General features: G+C 40.9%; 1 protein-coding gene across 4 annotated transcripts in view; it reads right to left on the reverse strand.

Moving 5' to 3' along the window:
- Positions 1–1300: 1300 nt before the first annotated feature.
- LOC108495411 (cytosolic phospholipase A2 beta-like) overlaps positions 1301–27329 on the reverse strand; it is a 57709-nt gene continuing 31680 nt past the window's right edge. For 3 of the 4 annotated variants that reach the window (XM_017811092.1, XM_017811097.1, XM_017811087.1), the window contains 19 exons: positions 26858–27034; positions 26073–26209; positions 25260–25391; positions 24010–24068; positions 18600–18642; positions 17278–17341; positions 16678–16805; positions 16445–16555; positions 15290–15327; positions 14258–14393; positions 13144–13280; positions 12654–12876; positions 11929–12046; positions 10724–10861; positions 9462–9566; positions 8649–8834; positions 5496–5662; positions 4860–5046; positions 1301–2667 (listed from right to left, as the gene is read on the reverse strand). In XM_017811092.1, coding sequence (XP_017666581.1) covers positions 2429–2667; positions 4860–5046; positions 5496–5662; positions 8649–8834; positions 9462–9566; positions 10724–10861; positions 11929–12046; positions 12654–12876; positions 13144–13280; positions 14258–14393; positions 15290–15327; positions 16445–16555; positions 16678–16805; positions 17278–17341; positions 18600–18642; positions 24010–24068; positions 25260–25391; positions 26073–26209; positions 26858–27034 — 2525 coding nt within the window. In that variant the 3' untranslated portion in view covers positions 1301–2428. The remainder of the gene's footprint in view (positions 2668–4859; positions 5047–5495; positions 5663–8648; positions 8835–9461; positions 9567–10723; positions 10862–11928; positions 12047–12653; positions 12877–13143; positions 13281–14257; positions 14394–15289; positions 15328–16444; positions 16556–16677; positions 16806–17277; positions 17342–18599; positions 18643–24009; positions 24069–25259; positions 25392–26072; positions 26210–26857; positions 27035–27329) is intronic. The other variant, XM_017811105.1, reaches the window with a different exon arrangement.

A 27329-nucleotide genomic window follows, 5' to 3' on the forward strand; every position in this document is an offset into this window, starting at 1 on the left:
ATTAGAACAAACTTTTGTTTCGTCTGTGTTTGGCAGCAGATAACAAGCTCTGTATTTGTGGAGGTTATCCATCGGAAAGTAGTGATCTGGGGTGCCTTTCGGGTGACTTTTTGGCAGGCATGCATTCATATTCAGTCATTAAGCAAACATAACACCAGACTAGCAATGCCCGATTTATAAGCATGTCATATGCCTTTTTAGGGTGAGACACAAATAAACAGCTTTCTCTTGGAAGTGCCTGCTTTGGTTTGCGTGCACTCTGCTCAGTCACAGGACAGCATGTGGCACAAGGCCAGGCAAGAATGGGGCCAAGGCAAAAAAATGAAACCACAACCTTTGGGGAACAAACACATGAATTTGATGTCCCAAGAGCAGTGAGAATATGAGATGGACAGCATGATGGTGTTACTCACTTCTTGTCCATCCTTTCCAGCCAGGGTAAGCAGGGGGTCAAACACCAAATGTCTGTGTAGCCTAGGTGAATCAGGGTGCACCAGGACATGAGGCATGGGAGAACATAGCCTCTTTCCAGTCATCATGGAATTAGTTTGTGTTCTGTCCAAGCAGGTTATAGGGAGGGGTTTCTTTATAGGACCAGCCAGAGGAGCACAAAAATTTGTATGTGCCACAAAATACTGTGCCAGGACATGCTGCTCTCCTATGCAAAGGCAACAGATCCTGCTGGTAGGACTCTCTCTTTTGAGATAGCCCCCTGCTGCCATCTCACCTTTCAACTCAAAATGGTTCTTTTTTTTTTTCTTGCAGCTGGTATCCCATTAGTTGTTAATGTCTCATGGCCAGAATTCAGCTGTACAGTTGCATTTCAGCTTTTACTACTCCTCAGGTTTTGCATGATATTCTTTAGCTCAGGAAATTAGCATTGTACAAGGAATATTACTACGGCTTACTCATTGCCATTGCAGCAGAAGCAGCATTTAGTAGATGCAGGGTTCAGGCAACGAAGTCTTTGTAAATGCTCTCCCTTCGAGCTTGAGTACTGCCTGCATATACCCTGTTGCTCTTTCTTTGTCTAACTTTGGATTTCAAATAAAATAATTCTAGATCTCAAGTAAATTTCCAACATGAAAGAAATGTATAAGATTTTCCTTGGAGGTCCCTGGTGAATATGCTGTGTTCGGAATGAACAAGGTAGAAGCAGGTCCAAATCCTTCAATGTTAGAGAAGTCTGCAAACTCCTCTGACTTTTGTGGATCTCTGTTTTATATTGCTCAGCATCCTTCCCTACCATCTTTTTAATATAGTGGAAGGCCATAAAGATGTTCCAAGCTCCTAGTTCAAGGCAAAAATCTCTCACTGCACTCCAAAGCAAATGAAAACCAGGTGTTATTTTTCCAAATATTTTCCTCCAACAAGGAGGCGTGATAGAGAATTTCCTTTTTTTATTATTCATGCCCTATTTTGTGTAGCACCTTTTAAAAATACTTTGTCTGTAATATTAGGGATAGAAGACTATAAAAGGTAAAAATCTTCTGGCTGTGAAAATATAATGGCTATGCATTCTGTTAGTGAGTTATGTTGTCGTACATTCAGTTTACATCCATAAGGAGCACCAGCTTATGGCTTGGTCATGATTATTTAATTAAATGTACTTGAGTCTATGCTAATTATTCCTCTCAAGCTTCTGCTATCATAAGTTTGTTTCAGGCTCTTGCCATTTTAATGCATAAAGGCACTGCTGGTATAAATCAGTGCAATTACTCACGCTTTATTCAGAACTTTTCCTCCAGCCAACGCTCAAAAGAACCGTACTCACTCACTGCAGCTAGCATCATCTCTCCTTGAAATGTAACTGCCCCTTTTGTGGCGTTTGGAGCAGCGTTTCTGTGTCAAACTCTTGCAGAAAAAAAGGAGTAACTTCTAAATCAGCAAGGCCAGACAGAACGTGACTGTCCACGTTGCAGTTTGGACATTGTTCACACATATATGCATGATTTTTTGGCCTGACTTCAAAGCTGAGCCCACCAATTCAGTGCAAATTCTAGTTGCTCAGCCTATCTGAAAATCTGGACATTACTGAATGCAAATGGCCAGGACTTGGTTTGTAATGAAGCATTGAAAAGACATCAATAATGGGCTCAGGGTTGAAAGGACAGGCACATACAAGAAACTATCTAGCACCACCATATCATATAACATCAGGGAGATCCTGAGAGGTCTCTGCTAACCAGGACCTTAATTTCTTAACAAGTAAGACCACAGTGTGAGGCTCTTGTGAGCTGAAAACGTGGGGGAATAAGATTAAATAAACCCTTTTGAAAGCTAGGAGCTTGAACAAGGCAAGATGAGAAATGTACAGGTTTCCTCAGTTTTCTGCAAATAATGAACACTGTGATGTGTCACAATGTGACTGTGATGTGTTCCAATGTGCTGCCATAGCCTTCAGTAGGAAACAGTGCAAAAACCCAGCCTAGGGGTATCCAGAGTAGCTGGAGACGTTCCCAGTCCTGCTGCTTCTCTTCCGTTCTACAGCACTCTGGATTGCCTGGAGGAGCATGTCTTTGTTATTGAGGATGTTGTATTTGCTCAGGTTCACAAGTTTATCAAAATTTTCAGAGGAGTAGATTAGCCTAATGAGGTAGTAGGGGGAGCAGCTGTTCTCCAGATTTACTTTGCCTTCTTCCATCTCTGAGTGACCACGCTTTACCCCTGCAGAGTAAGACAAAAACCACCACAGTGAGCTGAATCTGGAGTACTAAATACACGGTGTTGTAAGGGACTGATCTACTTGGCAGAACCCACTGTTAAAAACAACCCCCAGGAATTACTACAAACCCACCCCACAGCTTGAAAGAGTCATTCCTGGTCAGTTTTCCCAGCTACTCCTCCCTCCTCTCCTGCTAAGGCTCCGTCCTGGAAATCCCTCAGCAGAGCTGGCACAAATCCTTACATTCCTCCTTATCCTGCCCCTGCAGACAGTTATTCCTGGCAGTGTGCCCATGGGTCCACATCCTTTCCCAAACCCCGTAAGTCTGACTCTCAGACAAGACACACACCTGGAACACCTTTCAAAATCCATGATCACCCCTCAGTTAACAGTGACAGGTGACAAGTGCACATTTGCCAGCTAGAGTGAGTACATACAAGGAGGCCTTGTGATGCTAACCACATAGCACTGCCTGTTGCAGAGTGAGTAGGTACAGATGGACCAGAGGACCCCACATCAGACTCTTAGCAAACTCCAGCTTGGCCTTGAGTTAACTCAGCCTCTTGGAATTGGCAACATCCATAATCCCTGTTAGGCCAATATTTTTGCATCAGGGACTTCTGCAGTCTCATATTTATGTTTCTACAAAAATTTAGCTACATTTCTTGCTGGGTTTTTTTTGCCTATCTCCTTGCAGTCTGAACCAAATATGCCCAAAACACAAATGTAATGTGAGAGGACTGTCACCAGGACTACAAAGACTGCTGAGATATTCCTTATGATGTCAACCAGAAGCTCATGAACTGACATGAATTTTGCTTGAGAAATATCAGGTTTTAGTCTAACCTAGTGGTTTCAGGGCAGCGTGATATCAGGGTCCTGGGCACACGCTGTCACTAAAAGTGGCTGTATTAAAATATCCAGTGTTGCTTTATTGAGCCTCCCAATATTCAGAGAGATATTATCTGTGTTACCCACATCCATATAAAGCTGCATCTGCCTCAAGCACACAAAAGCACAGTCTATAATACTTGCATTGTAAATGGGCACTTCACAAATTGAGTCTCTTTGGAATTTAAATAGTTAAAAACAAGAAAAAAGTACCCACATTCCACAAGGTGTCTCTCATCCGCCTAGAAACAAAAAGCTCCACTGTTAAAATTGAAATCCACAAAACCAGGTTGCCAAGGACCTTCCTCCCCCAACTACCCACATCAGTTGCTAGTTGTCAGCTTGATGGATGAATCACCAACTGCTAGAGACATGCAAGTGAGCGTCATAGCTCACCTGGAGCACTGAGAAGCTGCAGCAGCTGCTTTGCTCTGCATTATCTCATCTATCTTTCATTCAGAGAGATTCCAAAAACCTCACCTTCTTTACCTGCCAGCCACTGCTCAATGACCAGATCTCACCACACATTGCCATCTGGACCATCTCCAACCACTGAACAAGCCTACAGGGTATTTCCTCTTTTCATCCATAGAGTTTCTAAATGTGGTTTTCTTGGTTAGCTCTTACTGCACATATTCACTGAGCATCAGTGAATAGCAGAGCAGAAAAGGACCTCTACTTAAAATGTTTTGCTGCTGTTCCTACCCTTCTCCAAATGCTGCCTCAGAGACACCCATTCTGCTGTGGTCCTACTTATAAACACAATAGAATTTTGGAAGTTTGCCTTTCTGCCTCCACCAATTTTGCACTACTTGCATTAATAACTGGGCCAGACAGAGCACCACATGCCCTCTCTGCAGGCAGCCATTTCACCTGCTCCTGAGCTGGGTGCAAGTAGGTACTCACTACAAGTGGTTCATGGTCCTCTCTTCCAACCACAGCAACAGGGCCAGAGAGGAGGCCCCAGGTCCAGCCGGCCATGCAGCTGCAGCCTGTGAGTGCATTGGCAGAGCACTGCAGCAAGCTTGGCATTTTGCCTGCTCTTGCATTCATTAAACATTCAGATGCTTTCCAGGGGCTGGGTTATTTTTTGTTTTGTTTTGTTTTTCACAAAACTGAAGACCCACCCATTCTTGGCAATGCTTTCCAACACAGTGTGGCACTGAGTTGCCTGGGATTGTGTCCTCCATACTTTGCAAGTGGAGAATGACAAGCAGGTGTACAGAGGTTGCTCTTCTGCCTGTCATCAGTGGAAACATACCAGGAGTAGAGCACAGTACATAGTTTTGTTGACTGAATTTACCTGGCTCCTTGAATTCCTTAAACGTGTCATTCACCAGGGGGAAATGGATTACTATGGGTGCTCTGGGGTCCTCGGCATCCGAAAAGACATAACATTCCTTTGGGTTCTTCTTTTCTTCTTCACTTAGCTCCACTTTGGGGAACGGGATATTTTGTATCTTGCAATATTTGTACGTCATCTCTAATTGCTGTGGACACAGAATGTCACAGAGTTAAAGCTCTAAGCCAAGAATCAGGTTTACTCATGTATCCTAGAAATACTATGGCATCTTAACTCATTCCCTAGAATCACTCTAAAATTAATGTGTAGTCCAAAGCAGCTGCAGTACAACCCTACTTTTGGCCACCATTCACCACAAGTCAGATGATGCCTCTTATCAGTTTATAACGCTTTTTACAAGCTGAAGAGAATGATCCAAAACCACATTTAGAATTTGTCATGACAGACCAGGAGAGATCAAGGGCATGTCTCCAGCAAGTAAGTTTGAAGTAAGTTTCTTTCCTCCTCCAAGATACAGTGACTGGTTTGGTCTTGAATATATGATCAAGATTTAGAGAACCACTTACTTAAAAGTTTTAATAAGATAAGAACAGTTTTACCATAATTGTAAAGAACAGAGTAAGTTAATCTTCTCACCTTGAACACACTCCCCAAACCATAATCAAGGGATATAATGACATCTACATTCCTCTCTGGCTTGAAAAGTGCTGCACCACTGGTGTTGATGAAATAGCCAACATCTATCAGACAAAGATATTTCTGCAGCGGTGTCAGATTGTTAGGGAAAGCGTCCAGTACAGTGTCTGAAAAACATTTTGAATATAGTTAGGGCTGCATTGTTAGGAAAGGAGGAGTGAGTAATTCTGTCTGTGCTACATGTTAAGAGCTGCCTCTTGGTTGCCCTCAAGACCAGGGTCACCTCCCTCCATAACGCAAGCCCACAAACATGGCCTCAGAAGCATGCCCTTTTAGACTGCACATCTGGGCCCATCTGGCCTGTTACCACACTCTCCCAGATACACTCACAAAGGCAGGCCATGAGGCAGCCAGGAAAAGGACAGGTGATACACAGACTCCACTGACCTCACAGCTGCTCTGGGGAGTCATTTTTCACAGAATACAGACTTCAACAGATTTTTTTTCCCCCTAAGAACTGGGAAAAATGTAAACAACAAAAACAATTTCACAGTGTAGCAACACAGCTAACAAATGCAATACATCACTGCATTTTTGCATTGCTCTTTTTTTGCTTTTGTATTCTCAGGGTTACGCTCCTCTCCCATGTTGAAAAATCTGACTTCAACCTGCTTTCAGTGATCTCATATAAATTATCTGCAAAAAAAATACCACATCATGCACACAGTATCCCCTACCAACAGCTTAAAATACTGCTTGAATTAATTAAACCTCACATTAATGCCAAAAAGAGCCAAAAGGGGATTACACCAACTGGTAAGTTGAGATCTAAAGCCAGTTTCTGATAGTTAGACTCTTATTTCTATGCTAGCAACCTCACCAACTTGTCCTGTAGACAGCAAGTCCTCTATTGTTCCCCTAGTACTCTTCTAGTCCCATGAAACACGAAACATTTTGCCATGGTTTTAAGTATCAAAATAATGGGTTAAGGGTGTCCCTCAAGTTCACAAAATGAGGTAGAAAGCCCAGAGCAGAACACTTGAGCCTTAAATTATTGTGTTTAGGCATTTTAAGAAACTGTTGATCACAGAAATACTGCAGCATTTAATTCATTCAACCTCTCTGCTTCCTTGGCCTCATTCTGTAGTGTTAATTTAAACTGTACAGAGTAACTAGCTTGTTCCATAGCCTGGAATGTTTCACAGCAGCTTGAAGTAATAACTCATAATTTTTCCATTTCCTCACTGTCAGGTCTTTACAAAATGTGCTTATTTTAGCATTCAAGGCTGCTGAGAATTCACAGATTCTGCTGTCATGAGAGACATTTGCTTGCAGTCCCTCACAAAAGAAACAGAGCTTTTTACTTGTCTTTGGCCCAGTGAAAATTTTTAGTTGAAATTACATTACCTTCCTTTTCTTATCACAGAGGTGGAAATATGCAGCATTTATTCATGGCTGGACATGTGAACTACAAGAAGGTATTTTCTTGTGAGAATCTCTTCTTCCATCCCACATGCAAATAGAGACTTTCTTTAAAGAAGTCCTGTCTCAGGAATTCCCTTGAAAGCATGAACCCTACTGTAAACGCACTACACTAATTCCACGGTATTAGTTCTGAAATATCTCACCAGGAAAATCAGACATTTAAAATTTTGTTTTAATCTGTCAGATAACCTCAGATGTAGGGAAGCCTTTAAAACAGTTATATTCTGGAGACTTCACCTACCACAAGACTATCAATTCTGTTCACAGACCTGACATCTTGCTCCTAGGGTTTAGCTTGGTCTTGTGCAGGCAACCAAAAGAAGATAGAAAATCTGGTAATTTTCCCACTCCAGACTCAGTTTCCCTTTTCCCTCTCCAGACTTCACGCTTTCCATATATTTTACTTTATCTGTAGATTGTCTATCCTGAGATAGTCTTTAGTGTTCCTATGCTTGCTTCCACAAAATCCTCCTTGAAATCTGCTTCTACCCATTTGTCTTTAAAACTGGTAATCAGCAAATGTAAGGAAAGCTTTTTTTTAACATTTACTGACTGACAATTTTATCCTTCATCCACCTTCTTAAGCTACTTGCTTGCTCCTTCTCTCACCCACCCTTCTTATGCTACTTGTTTTCTCCTTCTCTCATTTACTTTCTAAGAGCAGACTCTTTCAGGACACTGACTTTTTGCTTACTGAACATTTTGAAAGCAGATAGCACACTGTGAGCTTTGCCTTAATCCAAAAAAAGCACCATTATGTCTTGCCATTGTCATCAAACCATGTAGCAATGGCAGAGAGGGACAAAACATACTGTAACTTGCATAAAAAAGGGGAAAGAAAACACAAGTTGCCAAAGAGAAAGACTCAGAGGAGGCAGAGAACGCATACTTTCTTGTTGAAGTCGGATTAACCTTGATAATGTGGGTCCTCCCACACTGCTACCTGTTCATGGAATAAATGAGGGTGGTGGGATTGTAGGAAGGTTTCTGATCCACAAAACCTCAGCTCCATCACCTTGCTATCATTTCACAGATTGTTTCATAGATTCTGAGGTAAAACTATTATGACTGTTTACTTTGCCTTCCTGCAGAGCACAGACCATAGAAAATTGCTGTTCCATTTATACATCAAGTCTACATATTCTGTTTGTTTAATACATACAGTCTATGTGATTTCAATTTTCTGTAGCAGGATCTTGGTACTTCTGTTTCTGAGGGGTTAAAGAGAGGTCTCTGGATGGATAAATCATCAGGCAGAAATACCAGACATACGGGCAACCACAGGCTTGCAACCAGTCCTTTCCTTCATCTGATCCACATAATAACCTGCTATTTTATGCTTCTGGTGTTACCTTTGTTTCTTGACCTCAAAAGATTCTGCCCTTCATGAATCTTTGGACTACTGTACCTATGCAGAGTGACGAACTTCCTGTAGAAGAGCATGGTTTGACACAAATTACAGATATCTTCCAGCAGGGAAAGAGCAGCCCATGGACTAGTTCATTTTAGCCTGTTACCCTAAAGCAACAGACACTGTGAACATAGTTCTACCTCAACAGATTTCCAAACCCTGAAAAAAATATCTCTAAATGTGAGTTTTCCAAAGTTTAAAAAAAAAAAATCTGAGATGTTACCTGCACAATGCAGCTAACTCTTTGTTGCAGTTACCTTTCCATTCAATAAATTTTTTCTGATGTATATAATCCTTATGAAATTCTAAGCCTCTCAGGAAGTTATGAGACTTTCCCAGTAGTGGGCGCTTGGTCATAATGTCCTGAAACATTTCATACAACTTCCCTGACAAACAGGATGGAGGCTCGATGACAGTGATATCATCCTCAGGGGAATGTTTTTCTGAAATAGAGAAGAAACTATGAAATAGAGGGGAAAAAAAATCAGCAACCTGTTCTGCCAGGCCCATTTACTGGCTAGCTGCCCTTCTTTTCTTTCTGTGGGTCCCTCTTCTCTCTGTTTCTTGCAGGCTGCTGGAAAACACGTGCACATGACCCATATCATTTAAACAGAGATATTTGGTTTTCTATAAAGCAACCACAGCTTTTGTCTTTTACTCTTTCAAATGACATACTGGCTTTGTACTTTTGTCCACAAGTAAAAGCCACCCTTCTCATTTGCAGTCATGGGCAGAGTCATATAACAGACCAGGAGGAATTTTGAAATGAAAAACATTTGTAACTAGCATGAAGTGTGGCTCTGGGGAAAAGAAAAGAAGGGAAGGGGCAGGGCAGGGCAGGGGAGGGCAGAGGAAGGAAAAAGAAAAGAAAGAAAACATAACATAGTGATCATTCTGATACAGATTAAAATTATTCTGGAAGACCCACAGTGAGGCAACACAACATGCAATTTAGAGTGAACATGTGAGAGATTATTCACAAACAGCATCATCAGTGTACCTTTCTTAAGCTTCTCCTGAATAGGAAGTATTATCTGGTCAAAAATAAATACTGATTTTTAAACTCTTACCTATATCTACCATATCTTGGGCCCATCGTTCCCAGAACTCATTTGAATTTGAGGACCAGTACAAGCCATCCAGCAAATTCCTAGTAAAGATGTTTGTCCAAAGACCTGTAAGCCAAATCACATGGTGAAAATACTGCCCTACCACATGTTAACCACTGACTATTACAAGTATCCATGTCTCATATTATTGGCCCATGTAAACAGACCCTGTCATAACACAGCTTAAGCAGTAGGTCTCACAGAGTTCAAAAATAATGGTGTCAGCACTTCACTGCTCTTTCTCAAGAGGGAACTACATACAGACTATTCACTGCATAGTAGAGAGTAACAAGAGGTATTTATCACCCAAATGATATTTTAGAGTGTTTACTGTGTAGCTGTGAGAGAAGCAGGCTTTAAAAGCATGGTGAAGCATCAGGGCCTTCTTTAAACCAATTTATTCTTTAAATTGATCTAAGACCCATTTCTTCCTTTCAGGCACATTTTGTTTCTGTGGACTACAATTGGTCCAGGGTCAAAATAGAATTGGCTCCATATGTGAGTCTGCTTTTGGAAAAGAAAGAACTATTCTTTGTCATTAAGCCCCATGCCAGGTACTTACATGAGGAACAAATTCAACCTCTAGCAGACTTCACAGTGAGAGAAATATATTTTTTGTCTCCACTGGACCCCTGGTTTTGGTATGAAAACTAAAACTCTTGTAAGGATTTAAAATCTGCCTGGGATAGATGGGTTCCTCTGACTAGCTGTTTTTACCCTTTTCTTTACCTTTACTGGCAGAATGGCCAGTCAAGGTAGCTGTTCAAAGTTCAAAGGGCTTCCTTCATCCTTATGGGCAAAGAAGATTAGTGACATCATTCTCAACCCATAAAGCTCAGGTGGCTCTCACCTTTGTGGGTTGTTTTAGATGACATTTTATTTTCAGATCCCTCCAATTCTACCGCAGTAATGCATTCTCTAGAAATATAGTTTATGAAGTTGAAGAGTTGATGACTGCTCAGGGAAGGAAGGCTTATTATTTCCACAACTTGCCTTTTCCACTATCTTGTTTGGTTTAGAAAATGTAAGGGGAACCATGTTGCAACTTTCCCAAATCTGCCCAGCTTAAAGAGAGGACAGAGGGAAAGAAGCTTTACAAAGAGCAGAAGTGTACAAAAGTGCACACTGAATCAAGACTAGAGCAGACTTGCTGGCAAGGAGTGTTGTACACAGGCCAGTGGCTAGCTAATATCATGATTAACTGTATTGCACTGTTAGGTCACCTTCCAGATAGCAGATCCGAGACTCCGGCAGCTTCTTCACTCGCCTTCCCATGAAGAACTTGCTGTCAAAATATTCTGAAGGAATGGAGACTCCATATTTTGGTATGGCTACCTCATAAGGAGAGAAATCTGCCCACTCTACAAAAGAATTGACACATGGCATGTTTACTGTAACAGAAGTAAGAAAACAAAACCTTCCTCTGTGGATAAAACTATCCACAAGCTCCATGGATCTTGCTTGTCTCAGCAGCACAGTACTATTCGCAGCTTTTTAATTCAAGCTGTACCATAGGCCTCCATACAAACTGAGAGATGATTTGCATACAAAAGGATCTAGCCTTTTCCCCTCAGAAAAAAGTCTAACATTAGGTTCAAAAGCTTAAATATCTATTTCTATATAAAGATTCTGGAATCCCACTTGCCTCTCTAAATCTAAAGAGCATCAAGTGTACAACATGCAAGCGTGATCTAAACTGCAAGGAATAACTGGCATGAAAGCTAACCCAAACCTGCCAGTCGACATGATATAACAAAGCAGCCTGAAGACACATCAGCACAAAACTAGAAAGTATCACAGTGTGGGCATGGCCATGCAGTTTCCTGACTCAAGCTGTCCTGTACAGGCATTGCAGTAGAACAGTAACTATAAACCTAACCTAATGGAAGCACTAATTGCTTTTTCCTTCCAGAATCTTATCATTTTAATACCCTTTCTTTAATGTGGCCTGTGTCCATTTAAAGGGTGTCATATCACAGCATCATACTCCACTCCATTTTCATACCTTTATCAGTGTAGTATTTAGGGAAGTGACAATTACATTTTCCAGCACCTCTACAAACTAAGGAAGCATCAAAGCCATTTTATAGGTGTGGAACTGAGGCAGAAAAAGATCAGATGATTTGCCCACACTCACTCACGGTGTCTGTAATAGGACTTTTACTTCTACACAATGTCTGTAGGATTTCACCCCAGAATTTCAGAAGTGTCCTGTTTATGGCTGAGGATGTTACCCAGCAGATCTGCTCTTTCTAACCCAGTAGTTTGCAAAAAAGACAAACATTTTATTAAGAGATGACTGCTGAATCAGGGCAAGTAACAGATGTATTCCCCTTTTTTTCTACACACACACACACCCACACACACCCTCCCTCCAAATTCTCTTTAGTCCATACCCAGAATCAGAAGAAACTCTAGGAACACTTACCTCTAAATTTGAAAGTACCACACTTCTCGTCTTTCACATTGAGGACTGCATAGAAAGGTAATGGGTTTTGTCCATGCTCCAATGCCCTGCGCTGGTCTGTGAGTTTGTACTTTCTTGGCTAATCAATGAAAAAAAAAAAATCACAGTAAACCTCTGGAAGAGCATAACACTGACACAATTTACCCGCATACGGATTGATAACAGATATTTTACAACACAGAGGAATCTGTGAGTCACATTTTAATACGAGGCCTTTTCCTTCATGTTCCTGAGCTTTCCTTCTTGGTTGTCTTTTTGATACCTAGTAGCTTCTTCTTTAGAATATCTAAGTGCCTTGACTGTCTGCATCCCATAGATCTTTACTAAGGCTGAGATTAATGTTCACATGAGGACAGATTACTCCAGCTCTTAAGTGTCAAATTATAAACAGATTGTAAAAGATCTGACTTTTCAGGAGGGTAGGTGCAGGAATTTCTCAGCTCTTTCTGAAAGTTTCCCTCCTGAATTTCCTAGTTTTTGGGTACCCTAGTACAGAGGCACCTTCAAACTATTATCTACTCTGGAAAATCCTGGCTCCAAGATCCTCTGTCATAGTTTACAAATCACACTGGGATGCCTCAGTCTCTTTGAATTTGTTACACACATTACATCATGCTCTCAAAGAGTAAAGCTCTAAAGAAAATGAGTGGATGTTTCTCAGTTGTTAGGCAGGACCATCTACATACCCGTTCATGTAAGAACATTTCCTGAACAAGCGACCACAGAGTTGTAAAAGATGACACATGTCCTGCTTTTGCCCTTTCAGTGAGTTCCTTGTGGTAATACTTCAGATGGTCTATAGACATAAGATTGAGTTTGCATTTTGTCACTTTTTCTTTTACTGCCTTAAGTGGCTCCTCTAGAGACTTCTGTGACCAGTCAGCATGCTCATATAGGTCTGCTAGGGTCCTAAGCAGCAGAAATGTGAGAAAATCGACCATTTATTTAGATGATTTTGGAAAACTGCTATATTTACACAATCACTTTAATCAACAAAGAGAATCGGTAAGCCTAAACTGAAGTTATAATTGAGAACCAACAGTAAGAGCTTCACCAGGCTCTTGTGAGCCTTGTTCACTTGTTAACAATGTAAGTCTTTAAAAGAGATGCCTCTCTCTCACTGTGTGGGAATGTAGTCACAGTCATTCCCAACCAAACCTCATTTTCTATACTCACCATGTTGAGCCAGAAGCCCCAGTGAGATAGGTAACACAGTCCAACAGATTTAGCTTCTGAAGAGCTAAGAGGTGGCCGAACATTGCTGACATTGCTCTGAGACCTCCGCCTGTTGCCATAACAGCTATTACTGGGACCTGTTCAAAATATAAGTATTATCCTCATAAAGCTACTCCCTTGCGTACTTGGAGAAGTCTATTTACAGCTCATAGGATTTCCTCAGCAGACTTCATTGGAGGACAATGAAATTAAATCAACATTTAGCCCGTCTTTACCAGTACCTTCTTTAAATTAACCTCCAGATACTCGGTGGGTTTTCTCAATCCCAAAGCTTGGATGAGTTTCAATACACAATGATTTTAACTCTCCTTCCTATCCTTGCTCTTTATAATTGGAATTGCAATGATTATTAATAGATAATGATATGATTTTATTAAAAATAACAAAAAATTGCAGTAAATGCAATTAAGAATGGACAAGGAAGTTTTTTGAACTTAGCAGAATTCAAAAAACCCAAAATGATTTTTTCAACAGCATTTTTTTCCTTCAACAAATATAATTTCAACAAGAAAAAAAAAAATTTCCCTTAAAAATTCACCCTGGATCTTGGCAACTAAAATACTTCAGCTTGTTATAAAATGTTCTTTCTTCACCCCAAACAATTTTGACTTTTTGTGAGAAGTGTTCTGAAAATGAAAAAAAAAACAGGTAAGCCTAAAGAAGGAACATTACAATAATTTAATAAATATCTATGTGAGGTGAATTTCCAATACTCCTGTTTTCCTATTGGTTTGGGTTGTCTGGCTAGGCTGTATCTAACACAATATCCTATATCTTGCTGACCCACAGCATTGCAGCATTGAAACTCTGGCTTTGAAGTGTGGTATATTATGTCCTTGGGAATTTGGCCCATTGAAAAGAATGGAGGCATGAACAGCTGAGTTGAAATTTTACATGAGTAGGGGGTATGTCACACTGAGAACTTCTGTTCTGCTACCAATCAAATCTATGGCTATGTTATCAACATGCAAAATCTACTAGAAATTTTGTGGGGACTTGTGCTAATCTTAATTCAACAGACCCACACACCATGCTTGGATTTCAATTCACAGACCTCGCGTCCATGTAGATCTCTTTTCAGATGAAGAACCCTTTTCAGGGCACCGGCAACCACTCTCTTCCTTTTTTGCAAGAACTGTTGCTCTTCTTGGCACAGATCATACCCGAAACGCACATCTAGTTTTTCTGTGCTGAAATATGAATAAACCCAGAGGCATGGGATTGGTGTTTAAAATGCATATGGATTTATTTTCAGCAACTTCAGTCTACTAAATATCATAAAAAATCACGATTCCTTGTTCACATTTAAACAGAAATGCATCTTCCAGTTTCAAGGAAATCAACTGGTTTGCTTCTATGTGGTGTCTTTATTGTCTGATGTTTCAGTGTAAGGTTTACTGTCAGCTAAGGATAGCAAATATGAAAAGAGAAAGGCTTTGTGTCTTTCAGTGGCTTTGTCTTTCAGTAGCTTTGTAAATTGAGTCCTTTCTATTTCTGCTTCAAATCATTTCTGAGCAAAGGGTGTCTTGAACCTAAGAAGGTCTTTCATGGGCATTTCTAACACACAAACAATGTGATGATAAAGATATTAAAATAATTTTTGTTTGTTTGTTGTCTGACTCATTACTTTACAATGTAACATTTTGTCTTTCCTATCTTATACTTCTTTCTACTGCTATCACCAGAACCACAAGTTTATTTTCGTAAGAGTACCTGTGTGGTTTGAGTAATGTATGGACTCTGGATGTTTTGCTTGTTTCAAATTTCCTTTTCCCTCTGCCTTCTTCCTGTGTCCTTTTTGAAGAAGCCTTCAATCTCGGTCATTGGTTCTTTGATGCAAAGGACATTCAGTGACTAAGTTCCTCACTGTTTGAAACTCATAATTTCTTCTGCATCTTGGTATGACTCCTTTGCCCCAAGGACATCTAACTTTGATCTATTGTGGTGACTCTTTAATGATGAGTTTTGTTATATTTTGCCTCTAGTCTTGTGCATTCCTTGTATCTAAATAAAAGATACTCTGTTCTAGGTTTCACAGTTCAAAGAGCAATAAAACCTTTAGAGAAAAATAAAACATTCCTCTTACCAATCATTAAGTTGGAGGTACAGATGCAGTGGCACATTCTGTAAACAAAGAAATAAGAGCAGGGATGTGAATGAGTGGGAAAAAGAAAAGCTTTGAAATCCAAATTTGCAGTGTCTCCTGGAATATCCCACCACTAACACCCTGCATACTTTTAAAAAAAAACTGTAGCAAGAATAAAGTGGAAAGCAACACCAAGCATATTGTATAGAGAAGTAAAAGAGGAAGGAGGGGTCAAAGTGGTTAGATGAACAGGCTGTGAAACAGGATTTCTTCCTCACTGTGAACATACCTCCATGAACCATCCTAACCCAGCAGCAGTATCACATTGCCACCCTCTGCACCCAAATACATTGGTTGCATTCACTGCCACACAGTAAAACTTACACTGAAACATCCCTGAGGATGAAGAAAAGCAGCCAGATAAAGACAGTGATAGAAGTGATAAAAGAGGAAATACAAGTCATCTCATCCTTTCAAAAAGCTAGAGGTAAAAGATAGTCCAAAAAGAGAGGTGGGGAATCACTAATGGCAAAACATTCATTCTTCCTTCTTGTTACAGGAAAGGCTGCTGAAAATTCAGGGAAATTCTTCTCCTCCTATTTTTGCTTCTCTTTTGCTGCACAGTCTGGAAAAGGATGTCTGGCTATTGTTAACAGATTCATTTGGCCACATGGCAGCATTACTGCTGCTTTTAAAGCAACTTAGAGTTGTATCTCTGCACCAGTTACCATAATGACTATACACTTAGAAGAACATGGCAGCATTGTTTTCTGAGGGCATGATTCAATGCATCTAACTTTAGGCATCTAAAATTTAGGTATATAAACTGTAGTAGCCACCGAGGCTTGATAAAGAGCAGTAGGGCATCCCAAAAGCTTACTAAGGGTATCAAAAATTCTCCTTTAACTGTAAAAGTACAGCAGAGATTGGTCTGAAATACATTTCAAACTGGCCAGGATGAATTCCCAATTATTGATTTTATAGACAAAAAAATCATATTTCTTTGAGAAAACTAACTTTTTTCATAGAAAATCTGTATTTGCCCAAAATTCTCACTCAGATTTACTAAATTTTTTTTTCAATATTATGATGTTAAATACTGAGGGTTATTCTATTCTTCTCTCCAAAAGATCATATAAATTTTGAAACACTTACATGTCTTACAGGGAGAGTTACTTTCACTCTATGTCCAACAGGGAGATATTTCAGTGGTACTGTTAAGGTGTCACTTAAATTGCTGTTGTCATCTTCCTTATCAGAAACTTTCTATACAAAACAAAAAACATGGGTTGTATTTACAGAAAACAAACAATCCAGTTCTTTGCTATTTTGGTGACACTGTAAATAAGCATGCAGTATGAACAGTAGTAGCATATAATGCCCATTACCTGCAGCCTGACTTTTAGAATTGGCTCCCAAGCCTTCAAGCAATGGAAGTAGAAAGTATCTGTGTCCTCTGCAGTCTTCTGTGTTCCCTCATGAGAGGCAGGCACGCTAAGCACAAGATTTTTACCCTCTAGCGAAAACAAGTTTAATTAGAGAATAATACTGCTGTTCAGGTAAAATAGCTAACAAAGCTGACAAACTTTCTGCTGGAGTAATTTTCTGTGGTAGCTTCTCTGTAAGCTGCCACACTGGCAAGTCTCCTACAGCACAGGAACTGGTACTCCTGCCTTTACCCTATAGCTTGGAGTGCTCTCAGATCCAGCACCCTCTCACACTTCCACCAGCAAAGTTTACTGTATCCAAACTTGACAACTTCAAGAAAAAGACACAGAGATCAGCATTACAACTGAAGGTACTTCAGGGACTTTCACTGCATTACATTTTATTATTTAGAACATATATCATTATATATTTATATATTTATATATTTTTATATATATATATATATATGATTCAGAACATTCTTAGTTGTCTCTGGATCTGAATGACTAATGATAGGGTTGATCTGGTCATGTCCTCAGCTCACAGAGAAATCACCATACCTTTCAAATATTTCCTGCTTTCATTAATGTCCACTTGCACTTCCAAGCAGCAAACTTCACGGGACTGTAACAGACAGGAGTAGAAAAGGGTGAAGATAGCAAATGCCACATCTGCAGCAAATAATGAAGCATCATGCGGAAAAACACTACCTATAATATAAAGCAAACAGAACTGGTCGCAGTGCTGGGAGCAATCAAGTTGCACAAGAGTAAATTCAGAGCTCATTATCCCAGTACAGTAGCCCAGTTGTACTGTTTCAGACTGTCCATACAGTGGTGTTTTGTCAGAGATGGTTAACCCATTCAAGTTATCCCAAAATCAGGAAACTCTGTACAACACACCGTTGCCCAAACAGCTACATATATATATAATAATTATTAGGAAGGGTGGAGGAAAACATCTGATGATGAGTTTCTGTGTATTGTGGCAGTGATTAATCTACATGGCATCTTCTTACTGGCCCTGATGTAGGGAAATCATGGATTTATTTCACCCTACTCTCCACCTGAGTCAATCCAGTTCACCTTTAATAACTCATGCCAGGGCAGTTTTTCAAGTCATCTCAGGAACAATGCATGCCAATCATTACAGCTCTTATGCCTCACACAGAAAATGAGAGGGAAACAACAGAATACGTGTTACTTTACCTCAGGGGTACTAAGGGCTAGCATCTGGAAACCATGAGCAGGCTTGGAGTGGTTGGCATGAAGTACTTTGTACTCCTTAGCTGCAGGGCCAGCCCAAGGAGATAGGTAATGTACCACATGCTGACTAATACTGAAACAGAGCTCTATGTTTCAACAACTAAAATAACTCTTCATTAAAAAACTCATTTCCCAAAAAGGTGTTATATTACATATCCTTCCAGTCATAAGCACACTGAATACTTACAACTGTCTTCTACAAACTCATCCCTTTTAGAACCTTTATTTTTCCTGCCAAGTGCCATCCTGTATTACGTGAAAAGCAAGCTGTTTTCACTTTAAACACCAACAAATATAGGGTTCTGTGACATTAACAAACAACAGCTTCACAACATATTGACATCTGTAATATCTGAGGACTTCAAGAAACACGGCTTCTGGTTTTGCATGGAGAGGGCAACAGTTAAGCCGTAACAAACGGGAACTGTCCCACATCTTTCACTTTATAATGCACACCGTGCTCTTCTCTATCATGGTAGTTTCTGTTCTCTCTATAAAATTACAGATATATTCCAAGGAGAATACATCAGAATGATGGAGAAGAAGAATACAGGGAAGAGGAGAGAATCAAAATGAAGGAGAAGTCACTCCAAGATAAATACATATGTGAACCTTACCACTAGGACATCATTGGTAATGAGGCGCTCTGGAGGGCCAGGGCTGAAAAGACATAATCAAATTACAATAACAAACATATGAAAGCCATTTGAGTATCTGGGTTGCTGTTTTTTCTTTTAAAATAGCATTGCTATGACCTTTCCTACTTAAAACTGCATATAGTTATTTTAGCACAATTTGTTTTCTAAAAGGCAAAATACACAATCACCTGTTAAGCATGTGAACCAAAATACAGTAGCCAAACAAGAAGAAGGACAGGAAAGCCCATAAAAGTAACACTGCTTAAAACTATATACTAAGATACAGTAGAACAAAGACATACTGATCTGGGTGGGATCGTGTCCTGCTATTAACAAATGACCATATGACTTGGGGAAAGCAAAGACTACTATTAGTCTGTTCTGAAAATACTTATTAGAAAAGACATTTCTGACTGTTCCAGATTATAATTTATGGCTGATCACAAATGAATGGCAAACAAGAATTAGCTCCCACTGTGCTATATGTATGACTGCAAAACACAGAGGTAAGCAATAAAAATCTTTGTCCCAGACATTTACCTTGTAAGACCTAGGTCTGTCACTGAATGGATGTGGTTATTTAATAATATGAGTAACCTACAGAGTCTAAGAACAGCATCTTTCATTAAGGCCAATATTCCAACACTCCTATGTTACATACATTCATAAGTGTTTTCATATATCTGAAAGGACCATTAAAGTTATGCAGCATGCAATCTTTGACTTTGTGTAAAGTCCAGGGTATATTACCAAACACCATTTTCAGCCTTAAAAATTCTATTTTGGCTGTAAAATGTCTTTAAATGTAAATAGCTAGGTTTGACTTCCAAGAATGGAGAATCCCCCACATGCCTTATAACTTGAATGGTGAAAGGTGTTCATCTTATTTCTAGTCTAGTTCCCAAGCACTGTGTCTCACTCTAAACTTATATATGTAGTTGTGACTGTTTCCACATTTGCAGGAGATTATTACAACTCTCTTAAGGTATCTCTCATAGATAAATACATTTTTCCTGAGTTTCACTGTGGGAGAAATTAACCAAGAACACCAGTGATTTTCATAGAATCAATGAATACGCTGAGTTGGAAGGGACTCACAAGGATCACTGAGTCCAACCCTTAGCCTTGCACAGGACCATCTCCAAGAGTCATACCATGTGTCCAGGAGTATCATCCAAACACTTCTTGAACTTTGGCAACCTTAGTGCTGTGACCACTTCCCTGGTGAGCCTGTTCCAGCGCCCAACCACCCTCTGGGTGAAGAACCTTTCTCTAATATCCAACCCAAACCTCCTCTGACATAACTTCTGGCCATTCCCTCGGGTTCTGTCACTGGCCACCACAGAGAAGAGATCAGTGCCTGCCCCCACTCTTCCCCTCACAAGGAAGTTGTAGACTGCAATGAGGTCTCCCTTCAGTCTCCTCCAGGATGAACAGACCAAGTGACCTCAGCTGCTCCTCAGCTGCTCCTCAGGTTACCCCTCAAGGCCCTTCACCATCTTTGTTGCCTCCCTTCGGACACTCTCTAAGAGCTTTGTATCCTTCTTACATTGTGGCACCCAAAACTGTACATAATATTCAAGGTGAGGCCGCACCAGTGCAGAGCAGAGTGGGACAATCCCCTCCCTCGACTGGCTGGCGATGCTTTGCCTGATGCCCCCCAGGACATGGTTGTCCCTCCTGGCTGCCAGGGCACTGCTGACTCCTATCCAACTTGCCTTTGACCAAGACCCCCAGGTCCCTTTCCATGGCACTGCTTTCCAGCATCTCATTACCCAGTTTGTACAAACATCTGGAGTTGCCCCATTGCAGGTGCAGAATCCAGCACTTCTCTTTCATATGGTTGATCAAGTTGTTGAGGTCTCTCTGCAGGGCCTCCCTGCCTTGGAGGAAGTCAGCAGCTCCTCCCAGTTTTGTATCATATGCAAACTTGCTTAGTATCCCTTCCAGTCCTGTGTCCAAGTCATTTATGAAGATCTTGAAGAGCAGGGGGCTCAAGATGGAGTCCCACAGAACTCCAGTAGTGACAGGTCACCAGTCTGATGTCACCCCATTCACTATTACCCTCTGTGCTCGACCTGTGAGCCAATTGCTCACCCATTGCATGATGTGTTTATATCCAGCTGCGGGCTGGACATTTTGTCCAGAAGGATCCTGTGAGAGACAGCATCAAAAGCCTTCTGAAATCCAAAAAGGTTACATCCACTGGCTTCCCTTGATCAACTAGGTGGGTTACCTTGTCATAAAAGGAAACAAGGTTTGATAAGCAGGACTTTCCTCTCATGAAGCTGTGCTGGCTCTGATCAATGACAGTGTTGTCTTTCAGGTGTTTTTCAATACTTCACAGAATAATCTTCTCCATAACTTTACCAGGCACTGAAGTGAGACTGACAGGCTTGTAGTTTCCAGGTTGCTCCTTCTTGCCCTTCTTGAAAACCAGAACAACATTCACCAGCTTACAGTCATCTGGGACTTCTCTGGATTCCCAAGACAGCTCAAAAATCATCAAGAGAGGTTTTGCAATGACATCAGGCTCTTTGAGGATTCTGAGATGAATCCCATCAGGCCACATAGATTTGTAAGGATCCAGCTGGAGCAGCAGGTCCCACACAATTTCAAGGTCAACTGGGAGCTGATCATTCTCACAGTCAAGGTCCTACAGCTCAGGGCACTGGGATCTCCTTGGTCCGTCATTCATGTTGAAAACAGAGGCAAAGAAAGCATTAAACACCTCTGCCATGTCTCTGCCCCTGTTTGTGAGGTGACCATCCTCATTCTGTAACAGGCAGATGATATTTCTATACTGCCTATTGTCATTAACATATTTGAAAAAACGTTTTATTGTCCCTCACAGTTCTGACCACCTTCAACTTCAGTAGAGCTTTGGTCACACAAATTTTTTCCCTACAGTGGCAAGAAGCATCTCTGAATTCTTCCACATCACTTGTCCTTGCTTCCCCTGGACATACATCTTACTTTTTTGATTATTTCAAAGAGAGAAGATTCCTGTTCAGCAGGCCTTCTGCCTTGCCTGCTTGATTTCTGACACTTGCGAATTGCTGCTCCTGTGCCCCTAAGAGGTGGTGTTTGAAAAGTGACCAGCACTGACAGACCCCAGCACCTGCAAAAACCTTTCCCCAGAGGACCTTATTTACTAACTCCCTGAGCAGCCCAAAGTCTGCTCTCCTCATGACCCGAGCTGAAGTTTTGCTGGCACTTTTCCTCCTGTCAACAGAGATTTTAAACTCAATTGCTTTGTGGTCACTGTGGCCAAGACGGCCACCAATCTCCACTTCCCTCACGAGATCCAGTCTGTTGACAAGCAGCAGATCAAGGACAGCATCTTTCCGAGTCAGCCCCCTTAGGACCTGTTCCATGAAGTTTCATCCAGGTATTTCAGAAATCTTCTGGCCAGTGTTGTACCAGCTGTGTGATGCTCCCAGTTGATTTCTGGCAAGTTGAAGTCCCCCATAAGGACAAGGGTAGTTGACTTGGAAGTGTCCCTGAGTTCCTCAAAGAAGAATTCGTCAGTGTCACCGTCCTGGCTGGGAGGTCTGTAGCAGAGTCCCATAATGGTTTGCCCCTTGATTCTTATCCAGAGGCTCTCAACTGTGTCATGGCCAACTATGAGCTCCATATGTTCTAACCCTTATATTACATACAGTGCTACCCCTCCACCTCTTCTGCCATGCCTATCCCTCCTGAAGAGCCTGTAACTGTGCAATAGGGCACTCCTGCCACAGGTCTCATCCCATCAGGTTTCACTTATGCCAATGATGTCAAATCTCTGGGACTGGGCCAAAGCTTTGAACACCTCTTGTTTGTTCCTCATGCTGCGTGCATTGCTGTGGAAACAATTCAGGTGTGGTACATTATAGTCAACACCTCCTGAGGCAGACTGAGGGACCCTAGTAGGGTTTTCTCAAGTTTTGGGACACTATCCCATCGCTCATCACTGGTGAGCCTGGTTTTGTCCCTTTCCCCTTACCAAGCTGGTTTAAAGCTCTGTCAACAAAGCCTGCTAGCTCCTGCACTAAAACTCTTTTTCCCCTCTGAGATAGGTGCATCCCATCAGGTTTCAGCAGACCAGGTATTGAATAGATCATCCCATGGTCGAAAAACCCAGAAGTTTTCCAATTACACCAACCTTGGACCTATTCACTGACCTGACAGATCTGCCTATTCTTATCAATATTATTCCCTGTTACTGGAAGGATCGAGGAAATTACTACCTGTGCTCCTGATCCCTCTACCAATTGTCCCAGGGCCCTGAAATCTCTTTTGATTGCCCTAGGACTTCTCTTTATTATTTCCTCATTGCCAGTTTGAACAACCAATATCATATAGTAATCAGAGGGCCTTACTAGACTGGACAGTTTTCTAGTAATGTGCCTTATCCGAACGCCCAGGAGACAGCAGACTTCCCTGTGAGTCGGGTCCGATCTGAATACTGGGCCCTCTGTTCCCCTTAAAAGGGAGTCTCATATTACAACTACTCTTCTTTTCCCATTAACAGAGGAGGTCTTGATGCCTGTTACAGGTCGTGTTGGTTTAGGAGGCCCCACTACCCCAAAAGAACCTCATCAGTTGTCTGGTGTCCTAGTTCCAGAGCCTTATATCTGTTATAGAAGGTACCCGTCCTACCCGTCAAATTTTGAGAAGAAGGAGGAACTTTCCTCCTTTCTTCATGTTTAAGAATAAGAAGCCTTATTTATAGCTCCTTTTTCTGATCATGCAATCAGCCGGTTTTGACTGGGCTACATTCTCTTCTTTTTGCTAATGCTAAACTCAAATATGCCAGAATGTGCAGTTAAGCAGGTTTTCTTCAACCAAACTTGTGATAGCTTTTAAAAGACAGAGAAAGTTTATCTTACTGGGGCTTGCTCTCCTCCAGACAATGCTGATCACCACTTTGAGAGGGATGGTCTTAATTTTATTACTTGTTGATTGTATTTTTTTCAGTTTGACTAAGCTATCACCTAACGGGTAACTTTTCTAATACTGTCTACAAAGCTCTATGTATAATCATACAAGACAAGTTTTATGGTCTTTGAGAAACTCCACAGTGTTCTACGCATTGTTCAATTAATATTAACAATTTGAAGAACATCTATGTTACGTTTTGCACACATCTTGTGTAAAAGTTACCACATTGTGCCCATTTTATACCATTTCTAGGATCTGGATGTACATGTTGAACAGAAGTTTAAGATTTGTATTAAATACCCTGAAAGGTGGAATTAGCTAGAGAAGTTAAGTTAAAAAAAAAAGTTTGAAACTGTAATATAGGTTCACTGCTGGGATGAAGAGCTGGAAGAAGTTTCTCTTTCTCTGAGATATTATTACTCCCTGGCAGATCATTACCTTCTAGCTTTGGAATTCTACTCACATTCTTTCCATCCAGAATTCCACTTCCAAACTTTCCCATTTCCTAGTGCACCTCTCGGTCTGAAAAGAAAACAGTAAAATAAGTATACATTATTGGAGGCTGTAAGAATTTGGCAGCATAGACACACCTAAAAAGCACTTCTATGGCTGATATCTCTCCTGCTTATGACACCAAAAAAGCTCTGCGTTATGTCTTTCCAAAGCTGAGATTGCAATGGAAACCACAGACTTGTGAATGGCATGTAAGATTAATACTCTCCCATTGTGTGATATGTAGAACAATACACGTTTCCAAAGATACCATCGGAGAGGGAAAGCTTGACTGAACAGGAAATATAATGGTTTTCTGCAAGACAATGTGCATGGAAGAAAGGCATTGAAGCCCAGCAACAAGTCAGACTAAGGCCAGAGACATTTCCATACACAAACCATTTAAATCACATTTACACTGAATCCAGAAGAGATGAATTAGACAAGTGACTGAGGAGGTTATTGAATCATTGCATTTCCCAGTGACTCGCCCACTGGCTGAGAAGTGCGTGGCACCAGCTGGCAGGGTCACAAGGAAAATCCATGTTACCAACTTTCAGCATTTGGGAAGTAGCTGTTCTTATGGACCGTCTCCTTCCTGCAATGAGCGTGTAGCAATACCTCAGCTACAGCTCAGACAAGCCCAAGAGTTGTCACAGACCTATCCCACCTTTGTTTCCTGGACAACTCTCTTTCATGGGCTCCTTTATAAAATACCAAAGATGTTAGCAGAACAGACATTCCTTTACTATGTGCTAGAGAAATCTGAATCACCTAGAAGGAAACACAGCATGAACACCAACAGGAGAAGCCTGAAAGCATCATTTAATTCAAGTGATGAGTGAATTGTCTTCATACTTTTAATAAATAAGTTGCCGTTTAAGAGGAAATGTCCTCTAAGTGTGGCAAAAGTGGAATAAAGCTGAAAGGTAAGGAAGTTATTTATTTGGATTATAAAAGATAAAAATTATTATTTACAGGTTATTCTTGATAAAAGAATATATTTTGCCGCCACAGAGCATGAGAGAGAAGCTGCTTCATTTTCTGAATTTGTAAAAAGAGATTATTGAAGTCACAAAAATCCAGCAAAATTATATCTGTTTTGATGAGGTATCAGTAATGATATATAAGGCTGTCTGTTTATGAAGATCCAAACTCAAAATGGAAGCCAACGTGGACAATATAGTCTTGTCAATCACTCGCTGTATTTTCATCTCTTACCTCTGATTTCAAGGCAAATGTCTCGCGGATTGTCTCCCCAGGTCTGACTCTAGCAACATTAAAAAGAACTGTGAACTGCACGTCATCTTTGGTGAGAGGATCTTCATCGCACACTGCCAATTCTAAAATGTTCTAGTAGTAGAAAAAATAAATAAGAACACTTATGGAGCTTCTGTTAAGCATAAACAAAAAAATGGTTTAAATTTTTGCAGTTGTTTCAATAGCACACTGGTAAAAATAAAGAAACATGTGCTTTCCTTCAGGAGTTTGCTAATGTGGAACATTATTAAACCTAATACTGGGAAACCTATGAAACAGAAACCAACTACCTGTAAGAGAGAGCTTCCACTCTCCCACGACAGAAAAGATGTCAGTGCTCTGCACCAAACTGATAACCCACCCAAAGAACACACTTATTTTCTTCATCCCCCAAGTTCTCTCAATTACACAGTTTAGAATAGGATTAAATTCGTTGTCTACAACACAGCAACTTCTCTAGTCTTCGCTTAGAACCAGTGGAGAGAGAGCTCTTTCTAAATTAGCCATTCAAAACAGCACAGAAGAAGCTGCTACAACAGTGGTTATTTCACTCAGGTGACAACAAAGGGAATCTGGACTAGCTTAGATATAGGCATTTACATCACCAATGTCTGTAACTAGCTGAGGGGAACACTACTGCTTATGTCTACTGTTCTGTGCAAACCACACTGATACACAAGCATTTTCTTAAGTTATTTAGCACAGTTGATCAACAGGGTGTCAATTGAGGACTCCCAGATATTCAAAATGGTGACATTTCTATTTTTTTACTACCTCAACTTCTCTCTGGATCCTAAAGTAGAAAGTCTCATTCCAGACAGGGTTGTCAGAATTCTTGATGGTTTTGGTCTGAAGCTTTCCCTTTGAAGCAGATGGCAGCCACAAGCGCACATAGCAGTCTGATGCAGTCACTGCAGCAGAGAAAAATTAAAAACCTAATGCCAATGTTATAGATTAAAAGTAGGGCTAGGCCATAATCCTAGGGAATTAATAAACATTATTACTTATTCGTTTTGGTTTTTTAGTTAGTTAAGAGATCGTCAGCTGGAAACAACCAAGGAAAACCATCTAATTCCTGATTAACTACAAACTGCAAATGTGTACACATGCACACACAAAGTACACTAAAAGCCATGTTTCCCATGTGAAGAGAAAGAGGTATAAAAGACTCCACTGACCATTCAGTGAGCACAGTCCCTACAATTCAAGTCAATGATGTTAAAAAAGTTTAACTGAAACTACAGCTAGTTCCAAAAAGGGCTGTTAGGATGATTACAGGAAAAGAGAATGCATATTACAGAAAAGATCAGAAGAGACTGGCTCGCTCAGTCTAGTAACACAAACATGCAGAGGGACATAATGGCTGTCTAGAAGGGTTAGGTACTAGGGTAGATGATCTGTTGCAGCTAAAAGCTGGTGTGGGCCCAAGAACAGGAGAGCATGAGCAAGTCAGAAATCTTCATGTCACTTCCGGCCTACATCTAGTCCTTATGGTTAGTGCAGTCAGTGCCTCGAGCGGCCATCCTTTGGGGAGAGCCAGGGTGGGAAAGCACATTTACTTTGTGAAGCTTGACAACGGTGTGAAAGGAAATCTCCAGGGTGATGTCTTTCAGAGCTGGAGTCTGGACTTGACTGAAGATGTCTACTGCAGCCCGAGATGCCTAAATACTTCAGACTGGTATCAAGCAGTGAATAACATTGCCCCGCAAGGTTTTGGCAGGAAAGTGGACCTGTCCCTTCAATAAAGTAGATATAAGAGATCATTGAAACTCAGAAATACAGGTCTTGTCACTCTAACCCCTTTCTAGTGTCCCCCTCTGGACAGTGCTACATGGCATTTGCCACCGGAGTACAGGAAGCCCTGTGGCTGGAAGTTACTCCACCAACAAGGTCTGGTCTCCCTCGCATCCAGGTTCAGCCCTGAATGGCAAGACACAAACGGTCTCTGCTGTAACTCAAGAAAATGGTTGCAAAGTGATGCTTTTTTTGGCTGAATGAGTGATTTTTCACTACAGGAATACAGAGGTCAGA

This window comes from Lepidothrix coronata, unplaced genomic scaffold (assembly GCF_001604755.1).
Source record: "Lepidothrix coronata isolate B3197 unplaced genomic scaffold, Lepidothrix_coronata-1.0 Scaffold1, whole genome shotgun sequence".
Lineage (NCBI taxonomy): Eukaryota > Metazoa > Chordata > Aves > Passeriformes > Pipridae > Lepidothrix > Lepidothrix coronata.